At 43.1% G+C, this 22690-nt stretch overlaps 1 protein-coding gene across 1 annotated transcript; it reads left to right on the forward strand.

Moving 5' to 3' along the window:
* Window positions 1-64: 64 nt before the first annotated feature.
* Window positions 65-21559, forward strand: CFAP57 (cilia and flagella associated protein 57). Its single transcript, XM_083742235.1, has 22 exons — window positions 65-918; window positions 2299-2615; window positions 3938-4224; window positions 5238-5445; window positions 6958-7110; window positions 7898-8037; window positions 8705-8870; window positions 9864-9977; window positions 11567-11779; window positions 12367-12540; window positions 13389-13550; window positions 14237-14392; window positions 14523-14616; window positions 15418-15608; window positions 17163-17336; window positions 18068-18226; window positions 18532-18675; window positions 18789-18905; window positions 19496-19630; window positions 19707-19850; window positions 20304-20436; window positions 21201-21559. Exons 1-22 carry the CDS (start codon window positions 762-764, stop codon window positions 21407-21409), a joined length of 3747 nt encoding a protein of 1248 aa, XP_083598361.1. The 5' UTR covers window positions 65-761; the 3' UTR covers window positions 21410-21559.
* Window positions 21560-22690: the final 1131 nt, after the last annotated feature.

The raw sequence follows: 22690 nt of genomic DNA on the forward strand, positions 1-22690 counted from the left end.
AAACAAAAAAAACAGAAAGTGAGCTCCACCTTCAATTTCTCCACTGGAGAGATTGGTATTGCTTCCCCCGCCTCCCCGCGGCCAGGTTGGTAAAAGACGGAGAAACGGCATACATTTAAATTCCGGAATTGCTTCACCTGTTGAACTTCCACCTGCCGCCCCAACACATTCCTAACATTGCATTAAGCCGAACCTAGGGCTTCTTCCCTCCCTACAAACCGCCTCGCGTTTTATAATCCTGCTCGGAAGGAGCCCCCGCTGTATTCAACAGCGCTTACTCCCACGTAAACCGTACATGCGACTACAGACTTGGTCTTACCACGAGTCCTCTTCTGGAGGCCCCTTCCACAACTCCAGCCAGACGCTGGTTCAGAAACCACGCGGAACGGCACAGAGCTACTTCCGGTTTCTGTGTCTTTCCTCTTCCGGTTAGAGTTCTCCACCTCCCCCGCCCGCTCGCCATGCGACCAGGACGCCGTCTCCATAGCAACCAGTCTCGGCTTCTTTTTTTCTTCTGCTCTTTTTACCTAAAGGCCAGAGAGAGAAGCCGAGAGACAGCTGAGCGAGCAGGACCCCAGAGGGGAGAGAGGTCTGGGTGGTTAGGGAAGAGCAAGACCTGGGACGAGCAAGCAAAACGACTTGGCGGGTCGGGGCCCCATCCCTGGGCGCCTGTTGGGGAAGGAGCACGACAACCCCACCTGGGAAATCTCCCTGACGTTTCTTTCTCCTTTTCCAGCAAAGTTTGCTGAATCTCAGGCGCCATGTCGGTGATTGTGGCGCAAGCCCTCCACATCTTTGGCTTCCAGTCTCGGGTGGCAAATAATATTTGCTTCTTCGATGAACAGATCATAGTGTACCCTGCGGGGAATAGCTGTGTGAAATATCACATTGAGCAGAAATGGCAGAAGTTCATCCCAGGTAAATCAGCTTTCTCCTCTTGCTCCTCCCCATCCCACCCCGTTCTCCCATGTCCCCTCACTGCCAAGGCTGAAATTCAGGAAAGGAAGCGGGAAGGTGCAGCCACCCACCTAAAATATCAGTCTTCTAAATAGGCAATGCCTCGTCTGCATTCCTAGCTGCTGAAACTTCCCTTTCAGGTTTTAGACATGATACTTGTGCTATTTCTTACTAATAAAGTAGCCACCTGGGTTTAAATAGTTGCAGTGTTAGATTCAGGCTCGGAACCACAGGTGTCAACTCTCGGATTTGAAAATAAGGGATCAGCAGCCTAACCTGTCCTGGAGACAGTCTACGGGATATCTAACAATCTGGGATAGCAGTGGGAAGTGGCGCTGGAATAAGGGAATTTCCCGCAAAAAAGGGGAAAGTTGACAGCTATGCTCAGAACCCACATATCACATTAAAGTTGTTTTCCAAAAAAATAATTACAGTATTTGTTTTTATATGCTTTCACAACAATGTCATTGACATTTGGTTGCAAAGTGGCTTCTGCCCATTGTTATGTTCTGTCTACATTTAGGTGAAATATAAACATTTTCGCTTCTTGTTTATGCTGTTTTAAAATGCAACTTCCCATTAGGTGTATATTTTAGAGATGGTTACATTCAAGCATTGCTGACCAATTCATCTGAGTTTCCTTGGAATGTTTTTGTATAAACTGCTTAGATATTGATTATATTAAGTGGCATTAAAATGTCATAAATAAACAAAACAGATGTTCAGGAAACTATAGTTTAGCATCATGTGAATGAACCTGGCTGAGATTTTTAAGCAGAGGTTGAATGGCCACCTGTCATGTGATTCCTTCATTGCAGGGGGTTGGACTAGATGACCCTTGAGGTTCCTTCCAACTCTATGATTCTATGATTCCATGGGCTTCTCTCTCCTCTAGGGTGGCTGTGTTGAGGAGATTGGAAGCGCTAGCCTATGTTACCAGTTACCTGACATTTAATTATTGTTTATTGAAACAAGCCAAGTTTGTAAACCAATGTTTGAAGCTTGGCTTGTTTTAGTAAAGGAGAAAAGTGACTGCAATCCCCTCTCTGAGAACCTGCATGGTCACACATTCATGCTAATACATAGATTCAACTATGCTAATACATAGTTTGGCTTAATGTTATGTGTGAACTGAGCCAGTGTCTCTACAACAATGAAATTATTGGGATTTCAGTTTCCTGGATTATCATCTCTATAATCATCTCAGTAATATGTAGTTATTTCCTGAAGTCTTTGAAAAAAGTTGAAGCCCACATGGGCAACCTTGATATTGGACTTGGCTCCTGAAAATGTAATGTTCCTACATGAAGCTCACATAAGCTTTTTCTCTGTGCTTTATAGGCTCAGAAAAGAGCCAAGGGATGCTAGCACTGGCAATTAGTCCAAATCGACGCTATCTGGCTATTTCAGAGATACTGCAGGATAAACCTACCATCACAATCTATGAACTGTCATCTGTCCCATGCAAGAAGCGGAAGATCTTGAACAGTTTTGATTTTGCGGTCCAAGAATTTATTAGTGTAGCTTTTTCCCCTGATTCCAAATATCTAGTGGCACAGACAGGACCTCCAGAATCAAACCTTGCCTACTGGATGTGGGAAAAGCAAAGAACAATGGCAATTATCAAGGTTGATGTCCAGAACAATCCTCTTTATCAGGTAACATAGAAGAGAAGCACCACATGCAGCAGTATAGTACTTGGGTACATGAGGTAATTATCACCACTTGTCATTGCCTCAAAGAGAGAGGCTCTGCCTCCACCATTGGAGACCTCAGTGAGAAAAGTTGCCATATGGAGATAGACTCAGTGTGAAATCTCAGATCTTCTGTTCACATTCACACATTTACATATACGTCTGAGACACAGAACTTGCATGATTGAATGGGTATATAAGCATTGCAGCTCTGCAATTATACTTTTGTCTTTTTCTTGACCTTGGTGGTTAAGGTGTATGGAGTGTCAGGGGAGGGGTAGTACTTCTGGTGGGGAACATATTGTGCTCCTTCTGAGGTAGTTTGTCTACCTTTGGTCCCCACCCTGTCACCTCTGGCTCCTAGAAGCCGTCAGCATGTGATAGCAGCCACGCCCCGGGAAATGTCTTCAACTGGCTGGCTAAACCAGGTGATGGGTCTCAAAAGCTTGGTCAGGTAGGAGCTTCCTCTGTATGTGAAGACAGGTCAGAGCAGATGAGACCAATAGTGGGTCCTACAGTCAAGAAGGTGTTTTCTGCACATGCTGTAGAGGGAAATGAGGGGTAGATGGGGTTTGTCAACCTGGGAAAGTAGCCCATCTAGGAGATCTTAAACCCCTGCTGCCTTTTGGGTGGTATCTTTGGGTGAAGAAAAGGCTAAGGAGTAAACCCTACACAAATCCAGGGTGGAGTCTCTAAGATGGTTGTATGGCACTTTGTGCTTCTCATTCTGGCAACTCCTTCAGCCAGGCTGGTGCCAAACGTATTGCTCTGCTTTTCTTTGAACCACATCAGCAAGACCAAGAAGGGGATCTTGTTTGGGCAGCCCAGGACCTCCATACACACTGTCCAGGCTTGTGCCCTGGGGAGGTCACTTCAGTGCTGTTAACACAGCAGTTTGACTTCACCTCTGAAGGCGCACTCCATTTTCTCTTGTCTCAACAAGTGGTTGAGAATTGTACTGCAGTGTAACATCCTTATTTATTTCACAAACTGTGTGTCCTAAACGTGGCTCCTAGCTAGAGTCAAGTTTCTTATTTAGGTTGCTTAGGCAGAACTGTGGAGTTACAAAGAAGGGCGGGACAAATTCCCTACTCCTTGTTTTATCATGGAGGCCTTTTTTCTGAAGTATTATGTTTAAATATTTATGATTTTTGTTCCTGTTTGTTTCCTTTATTTTTTACACATTTTATATTGTAACACTGGTGACCTTTGCTCTTAATTTTTTAAATCAATTGTTCATGTTGCTCATCAAGTAATCATTTATTTTATGTTGCTTTCCTTTCCAGGTGAGCTTCAATCCACAGGATAACACCCAAGTCTGTGTTACAGGATATGGCATTTTTAAGCTATTTAGATACACAGAAGGAACCTTAAAACAGACCAACTTCTTGCGAGGGGAACCTCAAAACTACCTGTCTCATGCCTGGCTTTCTGAAGAGAAGGTGATTGTGGGCACTGACACAGGCAAGATCTACTTATTTGACTCCGGTGATCTTCGCTGGGAGACAAGTATTGAGCGCAAAGAGATAGTCTCTGAAGTAGATAAGGAGGAACCACAGCAGGATTCAGAGAGGTGAGACTGCCTTCAAACTATTGACACTAGAGTGGTCAATGCGCTCCAGCAGATAATGTGTTTTACTATGATCTACAAATGGTATCATGGTCATGACTGTATTGCCTCTCTGAGAAAAGTTATTTCCTCTGAGGCAGCTCTCAGGCTTGAAAAGGTTGTCCACCCATTTTATACATACTTTCCAGAATGTGAGTCCCATTGAACGCAGTGGGACTTAACTTCTGCATAGACATGCACAGGATTGTACCGTTTGTCCCACTGTCATATGGGACTAATCATGATCTGCCACACTTGTTGGAGGATGAATAACTGAAATTTATAAGATATTGTTTAAAAGCTTGTGTAAAGTGCTAATTAAATTTAAGAAGCATGCTTAGGATTGGAGTGTTAGGCTTTGTATACATTACTGGCTTAAAATGCAGCAAGGTCATTGCCCCTCTGCTGCATGTTGAATTGCATAGGCATGCCCTTGTATACCTCAGTACTGTTGGATATGTTTCCAAGTCACATGCCGTCTGCCCACATTAGTGGGCAGAGGGGGACATGGTGCATTCATGGGTGCATTCAATCCAGATTGACACCGGATTGAGGCAAGAAACATGAAAACACAGTATTTCACAAACAACTACAGGACAGATGTCAATTGTGGCTAACATTGCATGGACATGGCTTCAGAAACCAGTAGTGAGAGTGCACTGAATGCAGAGTAAATGTGAGTGTGTGCACAGCTTTAGTATCTTCCCTAAACCCTTCAGCATGCTGACTTCGAAATGTTATACCAAGTTCAATGAGACGTATGTCCTAATATATGTGTACAAAATTTCAAATAGGGGAAACTTTATGTTGATACTAGGACTATGTGGTGTCTCTGAAATGAAAAAAACAAGTTTAAAATGAACAACAATCATTTTTTTATGCCTCATGCAACTGACATTTGGAACTTGTTAGACTTCTCTGTTTGTTCCTGATTGATTGATTGATTGATTGATTGATTGATGAATTTCTTTTTAAAGCCTTATTGAGTTTCCTGCTCACAATTCCCCTGAGATTTCCACTGAGGTGGTTTGTGAAACTGAAGCACAGCAGCAAGCATTTTTACCTCGGGTCTCTGCTATTGCTGCATATTCCAAGGGATTTGCTTGTTCAGCTGGTCCCGGGATTGTTCTACTGTTTGAAAAGTCAGATGAGAAGGAAGGTTACAGAGAAAGCCGAGAGATACGGGTAGGTAAGATGTCTGAGACATGGAATGCTTGATTTATTGCATAGCTCACCAACAATATAAATGTTCGAGGCAAAAGGAGGAGATTCAGCAGAAGTAGAACCCACACTGCGCCAGACACCACTCAACCCCAGCCGCAGGTAGGAGACAAACACATGATGAGGCATTTGCTGATCCTCAACCAACAGACCCAGCCATATCAATGAGATCCAAGGTGGCTAAATGACAAACCCTACCCTGTGGTGCATCACAAGTCTTGCATACAGGAAGTCTCAGGTTCAGGCTTTGGATATGATATTGTGAGGACTGCTGGAGAAAGTCCTCACACACCTACAGATGCCAAAGGCAATCAGGGGAAGCATTCACATTCCAGTTGGCTGCTCTCACACACCCAGGTTGCTGTTTGCATCTTGCAGCCACTATCATCCCACCTTGCTGTACTTGTTCCCTGCTCTGCTTGTTTAATTGATTGCCAGTCCTGCAGGTTATTGCTGCAGCAGACCTTGTTATTTGCCCACCCTATGCCGTCTGAATTATCATTGTAGCAGTAGTGAGCTTGTGAGCTGCAAGGAGCCTGCCCCCACCCTTCACTGGAGCTCATAGATGGAAGAGAATGTTGCTGAGTCATAATAGCAAAAATGGAGTACATGGTTCCAGCTAAACAGCCCATTCTCCATCCCCAGCTCCAGCCCCCTCCACCCTACAGAGGGTTCTGATGAGCTAAGAAAGAGCCTTGAATAAGAGATTGTGTTGACTGTAATCTTCATTAGCCCTTATGAATCATGGGGTGGGGACATCCTTGCAGCAGCTGCAGTGATGAGATCATCAGGATGACGCTAGGTGGCAGCAGTGAGGTTGGGAGAGCTCCATGGTGGAAATACCCTTGTAGGTGTACACCTATCTGCAGGGCCAATGGCACCAACCCAATGCTTCCCCAACCTCACCACCACCACTTCATCCTGCTGCTGCTGGAAGGACATCACTGCCCCACTATTTCTTCTGCTCCACTGCCCAGGCTGATGGTGAGAGCTGTTCAGCAGTGGAACAGACCCCCACAAGAGGTCTCCTTCCTTGGACGTTTTTAAGCAGGGGTTGGATGGCCATCTGTCATGGATGCTTTAGCAGAGATTCTTGCATTGCAGGGGGTTGGACTAGATGACCCTTTGGTCTCTTCCAACTCTAAGATTCTATGATCCCTCAAAACACAAGGGCTGAAGAGCGTTTGACAATGTAAGGTAGGGGTGGATATTATGTTCGGTTCAAAATGTTCTTTTATATCCCCTATTTTACCAGCATAACATTGTGAGCACAGGGGTCAGGATTGGGGTTTGAGGGAATTTAGGTTGTGGACTAAGCCCTTTCTTCCCTGGAACTGCCCATTTTTGGTCCATGTGCCATTTTGGGTCTGTGCTTTTAAAGGTGAAAATCTTTATTAAGGTAATCTTGCTGCCATTGTACTGGACTAGAAAGTATGTATCTAGGAAAGTAGTTAACTAAGCTGCTTTATTTCATAGATTCCACAAGACCAGTGCAGCAATGATCCAAACCAGTCGGACAAACAGGATGTTGTTTGTATTGCCTTCAGTCCTGCAGAGGAAACACTTCTGATCAGCACAACTAAGAATCAGCTCTATCTCCTCTCCATATCAGCAGCTGAGATAAGCAAGGTGAGTTCATTAAGAGCACTGTGTTCTGAGCAACGACTTGGAAATGTGGTGTTCAAAGTAATTTTATATTCTTGTGCTGCAAAGAACAGAACAAAAACAAGAAACCAAGACAGTCTGGTAATATGACTGCATCAAGTCAGTTACTCAGCAACCCTAAAAAAAAGTGTTGAAAGGAGAACCAGCAACATAAAGAATACTCTCAATTGCACAGTTCCTTCACCAGTCATGATATCACCACTGAATTAACTCCTATAGCAACTTCACATTGAAAGCACCAATAACCATGCAGCAATATCATGACCACACAACTCACGGCACTTAGGCCTTTCATTGGTATTTCCATCCGGACCATAGCCAGTATCAATTTATGGATATTGAGAGTGGCAGCCTTTCCTGTTGCAACCTCCTTTGCCCTGGTGCATAGACGTGTTGGTGCAATCGTCATCAAAACAATTCAAAATGTCATGTTCTCCTGCGAGACAGCAAGGACACATTTCAGCTATCTTAAATACCTCTTGCGGAAAATCTCCCCAAGATTTGTAAGGTCTGTTCTCCAGTCAAATTTCCAGTAGTGGCTGTTTCTGTTTGGACCTCTTCAGAGTACTTTTCTATAGTCACTGGTGTACTTCTCTACAAATGCCCTATTTGTCACTAGACTTTCCAGTGCTTTGATAAATTTAGTACATATCAAATGCCTCCTTTTTGCTATGGAGAGAAGTTCAGTGTTGCCTGGTGTTACACCATCACATGAGCAGCTCTAGCTAACATGTTTATGATATTTCACTAGGGGGAGACAGCTCACTTTGAATACCTGAACCACCCAATACATTCTGCTTCCATTACTGGCTTGGATACCTGCATTCGCAAGCCCCTCGTTGCTACCTGTTCACTGGACAAATCTGTCCGCATCTGGAATTATGAAAACAAGTAAGGGGACATGATCTGTTGCACAGCCTTTTGATTTGTACTCGGACTATGAATTGTACTCAGACCATGAGTGAGTGGCAATTCACTACAGAGCCCCAGGCAATCATCAGGGCAAGTGTCAGTCCTATTCTGATAAAAAGAAACTGCTTATATTTACTCAGAGAAGAAAATAATATTAAGAGATGGTGGTTGCTCTAGAAATCAGTTGATAGGCAAGGTTCAGATACATAATTGTACTTCTTCATGGGACTCCTGTGTATGTAACAGAAACATAATCCTAGTTCTAAATACAGAAAAATCCATTAAAAATCTGGAGCTATCAAAATTAGAAAGCCTATTTCTTTTATCAACTTTAGGTTTAAAAAATGGCAATTTTATTGATAGTTCTGGTTATACAAATTGATTCTCATGTGATGCTGAATTAATTTGGTTGCCTGACAGTATGAACTGCCTGTCATGTGAAAAATTATTTTTGCTGCCCTGATGTATGCATTGAAAGGGACTGGTATATGTATGACGCTGTCAAGTTGTCTTTGTTCCCCTTTGTTCCCTGTTCCCCAGCATTTGACCTTCTTGGGGGAACTGTGACCAAAAATAGCACTAGGTACAACTTTGTTGCACAGAAGCGTGATCTGTGCTTTGATTGCAATGGTTGCTCTTGCTGCAGCACACTGGACCTGTACAAGGAATACCAAGAAGAGGCATATGCACTTTCCCTTCACCCTAGTGGGCTGTATGTGTTGGTTGGTTTTGCTGACAAACTCCGACTTATGAATCTGCTTATTGATGACATCCGAACTTTCAAGGACTTCACTGTACGAGGGTGCAGAGAGGTGAGCAGTGCAAGGGAAGGAACTGGTGGAGGAGCTTGAATGGGGAACACCAGATTGGGAGGTGGCACAGGCATTTTATGACTAGTAAGTTGTGTTACCACGTTTGCTTGGAACAGGTCTCTCCCTACACATCGACAGACTATTTTTCTGTGTTCAGGAAATAACCCATACCAGAACACAATTTCTGGGGGAGATTTTGCTCAAATATGCTAGAGGAATTTCCCCACATTCTGCTGGAATACAGAGTAGGGTGTGATTCCAGAAGGGTCATTTCCAGGTACATACAAAAAGACTATTGCCTTCTTCCTATGGAATAAGGAGAGTCTTCGAGTTAGGTAGAGTTTAGGATACTTCTTGTACAGACACCTGAAGTCTCAGGGTTCTCTGTTGCGAATCAATTAGGCTAGGATTTGAAGGAAGATTCAACATTTAAGCATTTCAGAAGGTCTTATGCCAGTATAGAGTGGTACCTCCAGTTACAAATGGGATCCGTTCCGGAGACCCGGCTGTATCCTGAAATCTTTGTAGCCGGAGGCTACCTTCTGCGCACACGGCGCGATTGAGCGCTTCTGCACACACACGGTGTGCAGAGCACTTCTGCGCATGCACGCGCAGCGAAACCTGGAAGTATACATTTCCGGGTTTGCCGTGTTCGCAACCCTAAAGTTACATTACCTAAAGGTATAATTCCACTATATAGTGTGCGGATACCCCTTTTTCCATTTCAATAGAGTTCTGTGGGACCCTCAAGTAACTTTGTCCTAGTTTGGTAGGTCCTTAATAGCTCACTTTCCCAGACAAAATCTGGAGCCAAAGGAGGAGCAAAAATAGCAGAATACCACTCTCTGACAACAGATGCATCTGGTTGTGATGAAGGATGATTAGAGGCTGTTTTCTGCATGGCCTCCAAATTATGGATATCTGGTACCTTCACAAAGAGGTTACCTATGTGAAGTCTCATTGCTTCGTGCTGTCTCCTGCTTCTGTCTACAGTGTGCCTTCAGTACAGGAGGTCATCTGTTTGCAGCAGTAAATGGAAATGTGATTCACATTTATTCTGCCATAAGTTTTGAAAACATCATTAACTTGAAAGGACACAATGGGAAGGTCAGTAAGTAATGCCTACAATACAAGTAAAATAGTACATTAAACTGAATATATTTGAAATGCCAAAAGAACAGGATTTCTCAAGAAGCTGGTTTTGAGGCTCTGCCTATGATTTAATTCTTTTTTTTATTACAAAGGCACTAGAAACTAAAGAATAGGAGTGAAGGATTAAAAATACTCCAAGGTGCTCCTGAGTATAGTTCTCTGGCAGTGCAGATATAATTTGGATCACTTTTTACGAACAGTGGAATCAACTTTCTCCTCTGTTATGTGCAATAGCTTAGGTTAAAAGAAAGCCAGCATTTTTACAGTACTTTGTAATCCTATACACACATAGCTGGGAGTAAGTCCAACTGAACTCAGTGGGACTTACTACTGATTTTAATAGGAATGTGCTTAAATTTCTCTTGCTGAAATAGTAGGGCTTAAAAGTACTTTTGTTTGTCTGGGCTCGGCTTATCAAGAAAACAGATATATTATTTAATGTTTGTTTACTGAATTGCCAACAACCTGTTAGATGACTGTGGAGACGACATTCCCTCCACCTCCCTTGCTGTAATTGGCCTCCCAAATATCAGTGCAAAAAAGACTTGAAATACCCTGAATTTAAGAACTTTGACCCAATGAATTTTAAGGAGCAAGTGGATTCCTCTGGAACTGTCATCAGCCCTGCTTTGATGCCCTATTGATCACAAATAGGTAAATTCCAAGCTTATGAAATGTTTTGAGATAGCTCCATAAGTTCCACCCATGATTACCTACAGCAGTTCAGTGCCCTCTTATCTCACCATTTTGTGCTCGTGAGTCCAGTTTATAGTGAAAGAAGCTGAAGCTTTGCTAAGGAAAGCAAGGGAACTATCTGGGATGGAATGAGATAAGACTTATTAGCGATAAGGGAAAAGGTTAAACAGAATAAAGCAAGTTTGTAAACAGCCACTCTTATGTGATGAGAATTGCCTCCAGGCAACTAGGCAGATAATTTATTATAATTTGGGAGAGTTTCATAAATAATTTTATAATTGACTCCAGTATTTATAAACATTTTTAAGTTACTACAATATACACGAGAGCAAGGTGAATGTGAAAATGAAGCGAATACCTTTTTAACTGAGTTATTAGAAATATGTATGGGTTCAAAAACTACAGAGCATGTTTTTTGTTGTTCACTTTTTATTGATTTGTCAAAAAAGGCATAGAACTTTGAGCAGGGGAGGACAAAACCTGAGGAGCTACAAGGACAGATAGTAATCTGCAGGCCTTTCCTTGCCGCTGGCTATTAGCTATGATGTGTTTGGAGACCAAATGTGTGAGCTGTTATAACTCTGGATTCAGTTCATGAACATAATTCCTGACCCTCTTAGCCTGACCTGCTGGATTATAATGGGAATCTTTATCTTAACTGCTTACAGGTAAACTGTGAGCACAAAGGACACAGGGTGAAAAGGGGCTGTGTTCTGTGAGTTTCTTATGTAAAAGGTTTGATGCAATGACACCAGGTAAACAGGCAGAGTACCAAGCAGCAACCTGTCTCTTGTGCCTAAGTAAGGATTGCCTGAGCATTCTATATATATTCTCACTCGCCCCTCCAGGTACGCGCAGTGGCGTGGAGCATGGATGACTATAAACTGGTCTCCTGTGGCACAGATGGGGCAGTATATGAATGGAACCTCCAGAATGGCAAGAGAGAATCCGAGTGCGTGCTCAAGTCCTGCAGCTACAATGGAGTGGCAATATCACCCGATGCAAAAGTCATATTTGCTGTCGGATCTGATCATAGCATCAAGGAGATCTGTGATTCTGCGGTGAGCTCATGTGCAGACACTTATGGAGCTGATCAAAGTGCAGCAAACAATGCAGAAGAAAGTGAAGCTCAGTGAACCCAGTGCTGTAGCCAGTGGCGGAGCTTCATACTCCGGCAACGGGGGGCGGAGAGCAGGTGGGGGCGGGGTGCCCAGCTGGGGCGGGGGGGTAGCAGCCGCAATGGCACCCTACTGGGATTGCGCTGCCAGGGATGGTGCACTCCCCCCGCACTCCTCTTCCTCCGCCAGTGGCTGTGGCTTGCAGTTCCATCCCCCCCTCCAGCTTTTAACACCAGTGGTTGCCTATGCCATGTAGTGACAGTTGTGTTCATAGTTTCCTTCTTCTTCTCTATAAGAGTATAGCCATCTATGGAATCTATACCTTGCCTTGGTTGCCAAAAATTGAGGGTTTCTTCCCAGTTATGAAGTTGAGAAGGAAATTCATGACTCTTGAGGCGTTGAGAGGATAACAGGACATTCACAGTGGAGAGAATGAATGATGGATTTGTGTATCCTCTGCCACTTTCCAGTGCAAATTTAATCCTTGCTGAGTGACTTGCTAAAAGCATGGTGGGTGTCCTTTCTTTCAGATACTGCGAGAAGTGCCCACTTTTGAAGTTGCCTACACTTTCATAGTGGTATCTCATTCTGGACGCATGGTGTTCGCCGGAACCTCTGCAGGGACCATTCGGTCCATGAAATACCCACTACCTGTGCACAAGGAATACAATGAATACCAAGCCCATGCTGGTCCAGTCACCAAGGTAAAGGCCAAGTCAGTCTCCAGGTCAACTTAATTGCCAAAGCCTTTATTTATCCCTTCTTTTTCTGAGTCTGCAACAACAAATAATGAAAGGAGGCACACCTTATATCATGCAAAGAGCCACAAATGGGCATATCTAAATATGATATATTTATTGTGTATCAAAGTAGCTTAATAAGAATGACAATAGACAACAGAGTCTCTAATCACAGTAATGGGGAAAATAATGAGAATGAGTTCTACCTAAACAGTACACCCATCAGCCTCATTCTCTTCCAAGCTGAGTGTATGTAGCTGAGTGTATGTAGCTGGGAGAGTGTAGGGGAAATCTCTCTGGGTTGCTAACTTCTCAGACGCTGGAGTGCTTTACAACATTGTTGCTGTACAGTACTATTTTTAAAATGTTATTTCATCCAGAAGGCTTGTTTATCACTTATACTTTCACCATAGGTTCCAGTAATGTTGAGAGCAAGGGTGTGAGGGTGACTGTGCTTCTTGGTGTCATGTTTAAAATCAGTCTACTACTGTGCCTCATTAAAAAGATAAGACTGAGATTGATAATGAGAGCGAATGGAAAAGCCACTGAAAACAAGGGCAAGTTGTTAATTAAATGGATTCTGAGGAATGGACAACAGCCTGACAAATGGCAAGGGGAATGTTTGGAGCATAATGGGGAAAGTGGAGAAGAAGAGAAGAGATATCACTAGAGGCAAAGAGATGGATATATTTTAAAAATAATTGATCCTTATTACTCCAGCATCATCTTCTGATTCTGCCAACTGCCCTTTCTTTTCTCTGACTCTCCATTTGTGTTTTATTGGAGTTCAGTATGCCTTTTTTTCTCCACAGATGTCCATAACAGCTGATGATCAGTTCCTACTAACATCTGCAGAGGATGGCTGTATATTTATCTGGAAAGTTTATGACAAAGAAGGGCGGGGGTTGAAAAGGGAGAGAGATGTGCCATACTCTGATGAAGTATTGATCACTAGAACAGACATGGAAGAGAAGGTCAGTACGGATGAGTTTTGAAGTGGGAAGAGAACACATCAGAAGACGTTGTATCAACTAACCCAAATGCGCTTTATCTCCATGGGGGCAGCACTTACCCAGTACATATCATGGCCCTAGTAGAGAGGTGACAGCAGGTTTGAATTAGCCTTATAATACAAGAATCAAACATTGTACACTTAAAATGTAGCTCATGAGCTACATTGCTCCCTGTCCTGAAACGTACTTCACATGTTATAGGAAATGCATATATATGGCCAGATACAATATATGCTGTCTTTATATATGATAGTTTTTCAGATAAACGTGAAGGGCAGGATTCACCTGGCACCCATCAGTGGAAGCCCTGTGCAAGGACTTTTGCTTGCGCAGTAGGGCTTCTTCCCCCACCTGCTTGAAATGGGCTCGGTGGGGGTTCGGAGAACCCCCAGAATAGCATTCTGGGTGAAGAGAGGGGGCATTGTTCTGCCTGGCGTGCTAGAATGCTTGCACTAATGGAACGATTTGAAGGCCACCATTTTGAATTCCACCTGAAATGCCTTGTGTGTATCCATGACAAATTTAACATATGAAACAGCCCTAAAATATAGATCTGGCAAGATACTATGTACAGTAGATTTTTATTTAATTTGGATATCTGAATGTTTTTCCACCAATTTCTTTTCTTATGATTCCTTACCCTGCAGACTCAGATAATGTTAGAACTAAAAACACGTGTAGAGGAACTGAAGATGGAAAATGAGTACCAGCTGCGCCTCAAGGACATGAATTATAATGAAAAAATTAAAGAACTAACTGAGAAATTCATCCAGGAAATGGAATCACTGAAAACCAAAAACCAGGTGAGGGTCCAGCAATAACTACAACTCTCAGCATTATTGTGTCTTCTTTTTCCCATCATGCAGTCACCTGAGGGATTTGAAGGTTGGTATGCCTAGTTTCAGGTGTAATTCTCATCTCTATGTATTTCAGGTTTTGAAAGCAGATAAAGAAAAGCAGGAAGCACAGCACCAGGAACAAGTTGCAGAACTAACAGAGAAGCAGGCAAGAGAGGTGCAAGACCTAGGTTAGGAGGACTTTAAGTCACACTTTCCTGCAGACTGTAAGAAAGGGCTTCAGTCCCTATGGTGAAAGATGAAGAAAGAAAACCTTTCCCATGCTGAGTGTTTGTCGGTCATGGCAAAGGGGCAACTTAGAGGACTGAGTACATAGGCATATTGACAATAATTTGCTTGAATGTAACTGGAATTAACTCATCTTTTTAATTATAATTATATCTCCCTGCCAATAAAGGCAGGAAGAAATGAGTAAACCTAATAAAGAAGAACATAAAGGGGCAATAGATAAGCAGGGCATAGTAAGATAGGTAACTTTCTGAAAACTGAGAATACCTTTTTAAAGCATCTTATCTCTGCAAGCCACCAAGAAACAAGGTTTTACTGCACACTTCTTCCATGGCCATCAGTATATTACTGTCATTGCAAATCCACCACAAGTGGAGTAGTCTGTATCATCTTAGCATCTGCACAGCGTTATGCACGTCACATCATTCCCACTTTTGGGGGGATGGCATACAGAAGTTAATCCCCCAGTATTTTCTTTTGTGCCTAAAGAGCCAGAACTACTGAGTATGGAGTTCTGATGTAGATGCACCTGTAAAGAGTGTGCAAATGGGGCTTCAAAGCTAGTGATCGAGGAATAGTATGAGCTAGAGGAGAGAGATGTGAGCAGGCACCAAGATGTGGGTCTAAAACAGCTCCCTAAGACTAAGGATAACTGGGAGAGGACAAGACATACCTTACTCTGTAATACATCCCCCACCCCCACCCCACACATTAATTTGTTTTTTACTCTGTCTTTGGGTCAGAATCTGGCAATAACCAGAAGCTTCTGCTAGAGTTTGAGAAGTACCAGGAGCTTCAGATGAAATCCCAACGCATGCAGGAGGACTATGAGAAGCAGCTTCATGAAATGGAAGAGCACAAAAACCAGGCGCTGGAGGAGCTGACAGAATATTATGAGGCAAAGCTGCTTGAGAAAACCACTCAGCTGGAAGAGGTATGAGCTGTGATGGTTTCATTTTTATTTATTTTTAAGGATGGGCACAGTTCTACTATGCTTGAAGTTACTCCTGATTCAGCCCTTCATCACTCTTCTGACTTCCACTAGCTGTGCTCTGAAGTTGAGCTCTGATCTGTGTACACTTTTGTCCTTGCCCCTCCTGATTAGGCAACCATCACCCATCCCAAACACAGATCTTTCCAGTCTTCTTCTTCCCTGAGTGCTACATGTTAGTGCGTTTAACTTACAGTTCTGACAGATAAAACCCCTAGGCAGGCTGACCTGTTTCTGGCTTAGATAGGATTGCCATATTTCAAAAAGTAAAAGTAAACCACACCAACAAAAAGTCTCTGTATGACAACATTCATACCGTATTTTTCGCTCTATAAAACACACTTTCCCCCTCCTAAAAAGTAAGGGGAAAGCGTCTTATGGAGCGAATGCAGGCGGGAAGCTCTGCTCAGCGTTCCCTTTAAAGAGCCATGTGGAGCGTGTGTGCGGCTCTTCGGGGCTCTTCGGGTTGCCCTTCTCCCTCCTTGGGGAAAAGCCCCCAAGAGCCACACACACACTCCGTGCGCTCTTTAAAGGGAGTGCTTCTCTTGGGGGAGCCTGGGCAGGGGATGAAGGCCAGGAGAGGCTACGCACGGCTATCCCATAAGCCAGGACAGCAAGTGGGATCACTGCGCAGTGATCCTGCTTGTTGTCCTGGCTTCTGGGATTCAGAATATTTTTTTTCATTTTTTCTTCTTCCAAAAACTAGGTGCGTCTTATGGTCTGGTGCGTCCTGTAGAGCGGAAAATACAGAACTTTAAACAAAAGGAACACTATTCTTTAATCATTGTCCAGAAGCTTGTATATTGAAGCTTGTATATGGCAGGTTATTTATTGGATTTATATACTGCCCTATACCCGGAGGTCTCAGGCCGGTTCACAGAAAAGATCAACACAAAAACCACAAAATATATAATAAAAATAAAAACAACATTCCAATAACACTACCCCCCCTAAAAAAGAGCCACTCTACTGGAGAGGGATCCTACTAAGCAATTTCACAACTACAGAGATTCTAGTTTAAAGTACTCTTCAAGTAGATTATGCTCAACCCTTTTCACCTGTCCTTTCTGGCTGAAGTCAATGACAGCTCCAAACTCTCATTTTTCTATCCTTACTGTACTCAGAGTGACATAAGTAGCTGGATGTTTCTATCATTCACCTTTCCATACATATACTTTTTTATATCCAGACTTGCCCACCTGTCAGAGTTCACCTGCAAGGTTGGTGGAGGTAAAAATCTGGTGCACTGGTCAGATCCACTTACCCACCACTAATTTATGAACTGGGGCATTCAGTGCTTTTGTAACATGTAATTAAGCCTCCAGCACTGTAACATCATGTTGCTGCATTGTCATCCCCGGAGAGCTTGTGTCAATTTGCCTCATCTCCAAACTAGCCCAGGGTCTTGCCTCTCCCAGGCAATCATTTCAGTCTGGTCCCTTAACAGTGTGGCTCCTTTAACTCCTCCTTTTTACCTTTCTCCTTTCTAACTTTCAGGCTCAAGATGAATCAAGAACTCAGCTCCGAGAATTTGAGGAAACTAAGAAACAAATTGAAGAAGATGAGGATCGAGAAATCCAGGACATAAAAATTAAGTATGAGAGGCGACTTCGTGAGGAAAGAGAATCAAATTTGCGGCTAAAAGGGGAGACAGGAATCATGAGGAAGAAGGTATGCTCGCCTGTTTCAGGCTATCAGACTTCTGGTTTGTGATCATTTATTTCAAGATGTATATACCACTTTCTCTGTCAACAAAATGACAATAAAATAGATAACAAAATTATAAAAAGCAACACAAATTTTAATACCCAACTGTCTATTGAAACAGTGTTACAGAAATGTCAACAAAAATCAATTTTACATCTAATGTAAAATTATTTCCTAAAATGCAAGGTTTTATCTAAAGGCTGGAATGCTAGCAAAGGGCCAAATTAAATGTTATATTAATTGTACAAATGGGCCTTGCATGCTTGTTTTCTTTAATTGTCAGATGATTGACAGGTGGGTCATCCCACCCACCTGTCCAACTCCCTTATGCAGCACTTCCCAATATCCAGCTGCCTATTAGGTGTTTGGGAAGTTCTGTGTAAAGTACTTGGCATGCTCAGCGTTTTCCAAGCACCCAGTATAGGGTTGGCAAAGCTCCTTTCTGCAAGAATCAGCTGTTTGACCGAGATTCCCATTAGAGATTTGGTTGCACAGCCAATCCTGCAGGTTTGAACTCACTGTCCATCAGTTGATGGGCCATGATCAACTCTGCTTCCTGAAGGCATCAGCTGTACAGAGATATGAAGATGCCCACCATGCAGCTTTCACTGATTCCTGTCAGCAGTTCTCATGGAACTGTTGCTGGGTGAGACACTGGCTTCAGACTGAAAGATACCTTATGCTTTTTTCTCTAGTTCAACAGTCTGCAGAAAGAGATTGAAGAGCGCTGCAGTGACATTGAGGCAATGAAGGTGGAGCAGCAAAAGTTGCAAGGAATCATTAAAGCCTTAGAGAAGGACATCCAGGGACTGAAGAGAGAGATTCAAGAAAGAGATGAGACCATTCAAGACAAGGTGAGGTGCTTGGATCTATGCTCCTTTCCCACCCCTCTACCCCCAGCTGGATTTTGTTGTCCAAATCTACAAAGGCTCTGACCCACTAAGCAATGGCTCTGTGTGTCTGAATCCCAGTCTGAAGGATGGAGCTTAGAATTCATTATCCCTTCTCTGATATTTCTGGCACTTTCCCTTTTTCCTTCTCATACACTACCATCCCACACATTGTCTCTTGACTCCACTGATGTAGGGCTGAAGTTGTAAGAGATCCCTCTGTCTCTTTAGACACCGCTCACCTCATGTCTCTATTTTATTTGTCCCAGGAGAAGCGAATTTACGATCTAAAGAAAAAAAACCAGGAACTGGAGAAGTTCAAATTTGTACTAGATTATAAAATAAAGGAGTTGAAGAAGCAAATAGAGCCGCGTGAGAATGATATCAAAGCTATGAAGGAGCAGATCCAGGAGGTGAGAAGTAGATTAGGCAGCCCACTCCCAGCCCTGAAGCTGGACCAACTTGAAGACCATAGCAGGCCACAGGCCTCCTTTAAAACCTCTTCTCTTCTCATGCATCTGTGCAGATGGAAGGAGAGCTGGAACGTTTCCACAAGCAGAACACACAACTGGAACTGAACATATCGGAGCTACGGCTAAAACTGAAAGCCACAGACCGGGAGATGCACAAAGAGATGCAAAAGGTGTGTCAAATGGCAGCTGAAAAAAGTGATACACCAAATTATAACTGGTCCTTCTTTAGGGTGTCGTATACAGACTAAGATGAGCTCTAAAGTTTCCTTCCATCTTTATGATTCTGTAATGGTAATTGAAATTTTCTTCCACTGAATCTAGTGTTTAAATTTCACATTAAAGCAAGGTAATGACAAATGTGTTGGGGCTGCTCTAAATAATAATTTAATAGGTGACTCTGCACATGCCTGTCCATGACTTGATGACTTGCATATGTAAAACAACCATTTCATTTCAGGCTTTCACATTATTTTGTATCTCCTAAAACTGAATGCTCTGCTTTTTCCTGAAGACAACTTATACATTCAGCTGTCAGTTAACAAGCTATGTAGAGCTGGAAATTCAAGTGATGAAGAAGTATTGTGGGATTTGAAATGTTTAACGGGGTCCATCCTACCACTGTCCAGATAGATTGGGTACCCTCTGGCCAGTATTTGTCCCACAGACAATTTGTGAGATGTAATTTGAGCCAGAGCAAGGAAGCCTCACCAACAGGCAATGTATTCTGCTGCATCAAGCTTTGGTGTTCCTCTGACTGCAGGAACGAGACATGGAAGCACTTGTCAAGCGATTTAAAACAGATCTTCACAACTGTGTAGGCCTCATCCAGGAACCCAAGAAACTGAAGGAGAGCATCCGGGATATCTATGAAAAGTATGTGCAGAAGGCAGATATGGTAAGTGAAAGTTCTTCTCTCTCAGCAGCAGATACCCACCATATTTCCTTTGAGCTCACTTCATTTGCTCCATCAGGTGGAAATTGTTGGCGTTGACACAGACTTGCATCAAGAGTACACACGGCAGCGAGAGCATCTTGAGCGCAACCTGGCAACACTGAAAAAGAAGGTGATAAAAGAAGGCGAGGTACATCGTGCAGACTATGTGCGCATCATGCAGGTACTAGCACTGTGAGGGGAAGCGGGCAGGTCCACTCTTCTAAACCGCTATAAGAAAAATGTTCTATTTGCTCCATTCCCAGGTCCAGAAGGTCCAGAAAATTCAGTTTAAATAATGAATTTCAAATGTGGATTTGAAAAGTACTGTGGGTGGGATTCACCTAACGAGTCCCATCAGCAGAAGATGGGACAAACACAAAACACAAGAACTTCTACTGGCACAACTGGGCTTTCCCATGTGCCCCCCTAAATTGGCTCTGCAGAGCTCAGGAGAACCCCTGTTTTGTTTTAATAGATAGACAATGCTTACCTGGCAAATATGGAGAACATATTGTTTAGCTCTTGGTCTTGTTCTGCATATCGGTATACTTTTCCACAATGTCAGCGATCTCTTTTTGGTGTATAGAGAGTAAATTTCCTATCACCTTAGCTATGCTACATCTTGTTTCTGTAGGAAAATGTGAGCCTCATCAAGGAAATAAATGAGCTGCGGAGAGAACTGAAGGTCACCCGCACTCAAGTTCTTGACCTCCAGTCAACCTTGGGGCTCCTTATGAAACGCAAGAAGCAACCGGCGCAATCCTTAGGTAACTATGTTGTTATTCAGCTCACTTTCCCCTTCTACTCTTTCCCAGAATATGTTTCCATTTCTTTCCTTTTGGCCCCTTTTCCCTAGAACAGGGGTGGGCAACCGTTTTGTTCCCAAGGGCAACATGCAGCTGTTGGTGGTGCTGTATTGCCAGTGGGAGGGGTTGATCAAAAGTTGGCCCTCATGTTCTAGACTCACTTTGGTATTTTGATTATCTAAAAGATTATGTTCTGCTGCTATTGTAGATGCTGATCCAATTAAAAAAGGCACCTTACGTACTTTACAGTCATATTGCTCTGGGATTAACACAGTAACAGTTGTCTTTGCAAAACAACTGGTTGTAAGCAAAGCAAAAGCCTAAGTGTTCCAACTCCCATTCAATTTCAGTTCTACTTTTCTGCAAGGAGGATTGAACAAGATGCTGTTAGTGAGCTCCCACTCCCTAAGTTAGCATACCACCTCCTAGAGAGAGGTAGAGAGGATGAAAACATGCAGAGGTTCTTTAAGTCCTCTCACTGTTTCCTTACTGCTTATGGGGCAGGTGAACAGGCAGTGTCCAGGCAGGCAGTGTCGTGAAGTGTCCAGGAACTGTCAGTGGGCCTTGTTCTTTGCTGTAGACCTTGGAAATTGCCCAATAATTCCAACCCCTGTTTTCCTTTTGTCCTTTCTGTTGTGTTCATGGCTAACCCTCATCCTGGCTCATCTCTTTGGGGTATTTTCTACAGTTACAACCAAGCAAAGTGATTTTTCCATTTCCTCCAGCTCCCTCCCCTGAACGGCACACTCCAACCATCCTACGGTTGAATCCAGAGGAGGAAACGGAGAGGATCATTGAAATGCAGCGGTTGGAAATCAAGTACCTCCAAGATCAAATGCAAGGGCAGGAAAAAACTCTCGCGGTTCGGCCTACACCAGGTTCGAAACTTCCCATGCTAGAACTGGACAGAAGCAGCCGTGAACAATCACATTGACACGTGCAGAAGGCATCCAAACTTAGCTAATCTTCTCTGCATCTCTAGAGCAAGGACCCACTCCTACCCTGACCCTTTGGGTTCTTTGTTTTTGTTTTAGCACCTCTGATTCTGGATAGGGAAAAGAAACAATAAACAAGTCAGACCAGATTTGTCTGCCTCTTGCTAATACGTTGCAAGTCTCCAAACATGAGAAACAAGTGAAAAAACAAGCAGAGCACCAGGGAAAAAGCTGGCTGCTCATAGGTGAGGCCATATCTCTACCGCACAGCATAGCTCTGTTTCAACTCAAAGCAAAAATCCTGTTGGAGACAGGACCCTTGTGCCTAGCACTGATGCAAGAAAGTCTCAATACACATTCTCTGTCCCCTGAGCTAGTCTGGGAAATAAACGATTGCCTGCATCTTTTCCCATTGGCAGCAAAACTTGGATTGATGCTTTGTTCTGAGTTGCTCTTCCAGCTATTTGCAGAGCAGTAAGTCTGTGCATGGCTGACTGCAGGTGCGAACCTACTTACTTGAGCAATATCTCTCTCACTCACACACCCAACCTAGGAGTCCTCAATCCTTCCCCCTCACCCCTATATCTCTCTTCTCAAATATATCTTGCTAACTAACTATTAACACGAATGTGACAAACCTTTCGACAGTGTGTGGATAATGCTAAATGGGAGATACTAAGGAAAAGAAGGGACCCACTATCCCCATGAGTGTTAGATAGTAATGATAAATATATTTATTTAAATCATTTGTACAAAGAGCAGTGTGTGTTAAAAAAAATAGATACACCAGTTACACAAAATCTGCAAAGCACAAAATAAACATATCTAATTAAACAAACCAACAAACCTGTCGGCTGAACTGAGGGCTAAACAGTAATATATTTGCATATGTAGGCACATGTGCATGTGCACACCAAATGCCAATAGAGAGGGAGAATAATGGACCTTGGGGAATTCCACCTTGGGGCAACTGATGCTTGCCATGATACGCTTGTGTTGGTAGGTAAGGTGACTTGATAGGTAAGCATCAGGGCCTTCAATGGAAGTTGGAAGCATATTGACAGCCAGTGAAAATGCAATAAAACTGGCTGACTGTGTTTGCAACAATAATATGCCTTCTGCTTTTCGGATACCAACACTGACTGTTCTGTAATCTAATCTCCTTAGTAACGTATCCTTTTCACAACACAACTATTTGTTTTCTGTCCTCCATGAGGCAACAAAGCAAAAGCACTTCAGCAATTTATGGTGCGCTGGTGATAAGCTATACCCTTCAAGTT

Source organism: Podarcis gaigeae, assembly GCF_964106915.1.
Source record: "Podarcis gaigeae genome assembly, chromosome: 6".
NCBI lineage: Eukaryota > Metazoa > Chordata > Lepidosauria > Squamata > Lacertidae > Podarcis > Podarcis gaigeae.

Excerpts from the sequence above, each read along its gene's own strand:
- CFAP57 (XM_083742235.1), top strand. The coding sequence starts at position 762 with ATGTCGGTGATTGTGGCGCAAGCCCTCCACATCTTTGGCTTCCAGTCT. Across the intron at positions 11,780-12,366 it reads AGGAGATCTGTGATTCTGCG|ATACTGCGAGAAGTGCCCAC; the intron begins GTGAGCTCATGT and ends CCTTTCTTTCAG. Across the intron at positions 14,617-15,417 it reads AAGAGAGGTGCAAGACCTAG|AATCTGGCAATAACCAGAAG; the intron begins GTTAGGAGGACT and ends TCTTTGGGTCAG.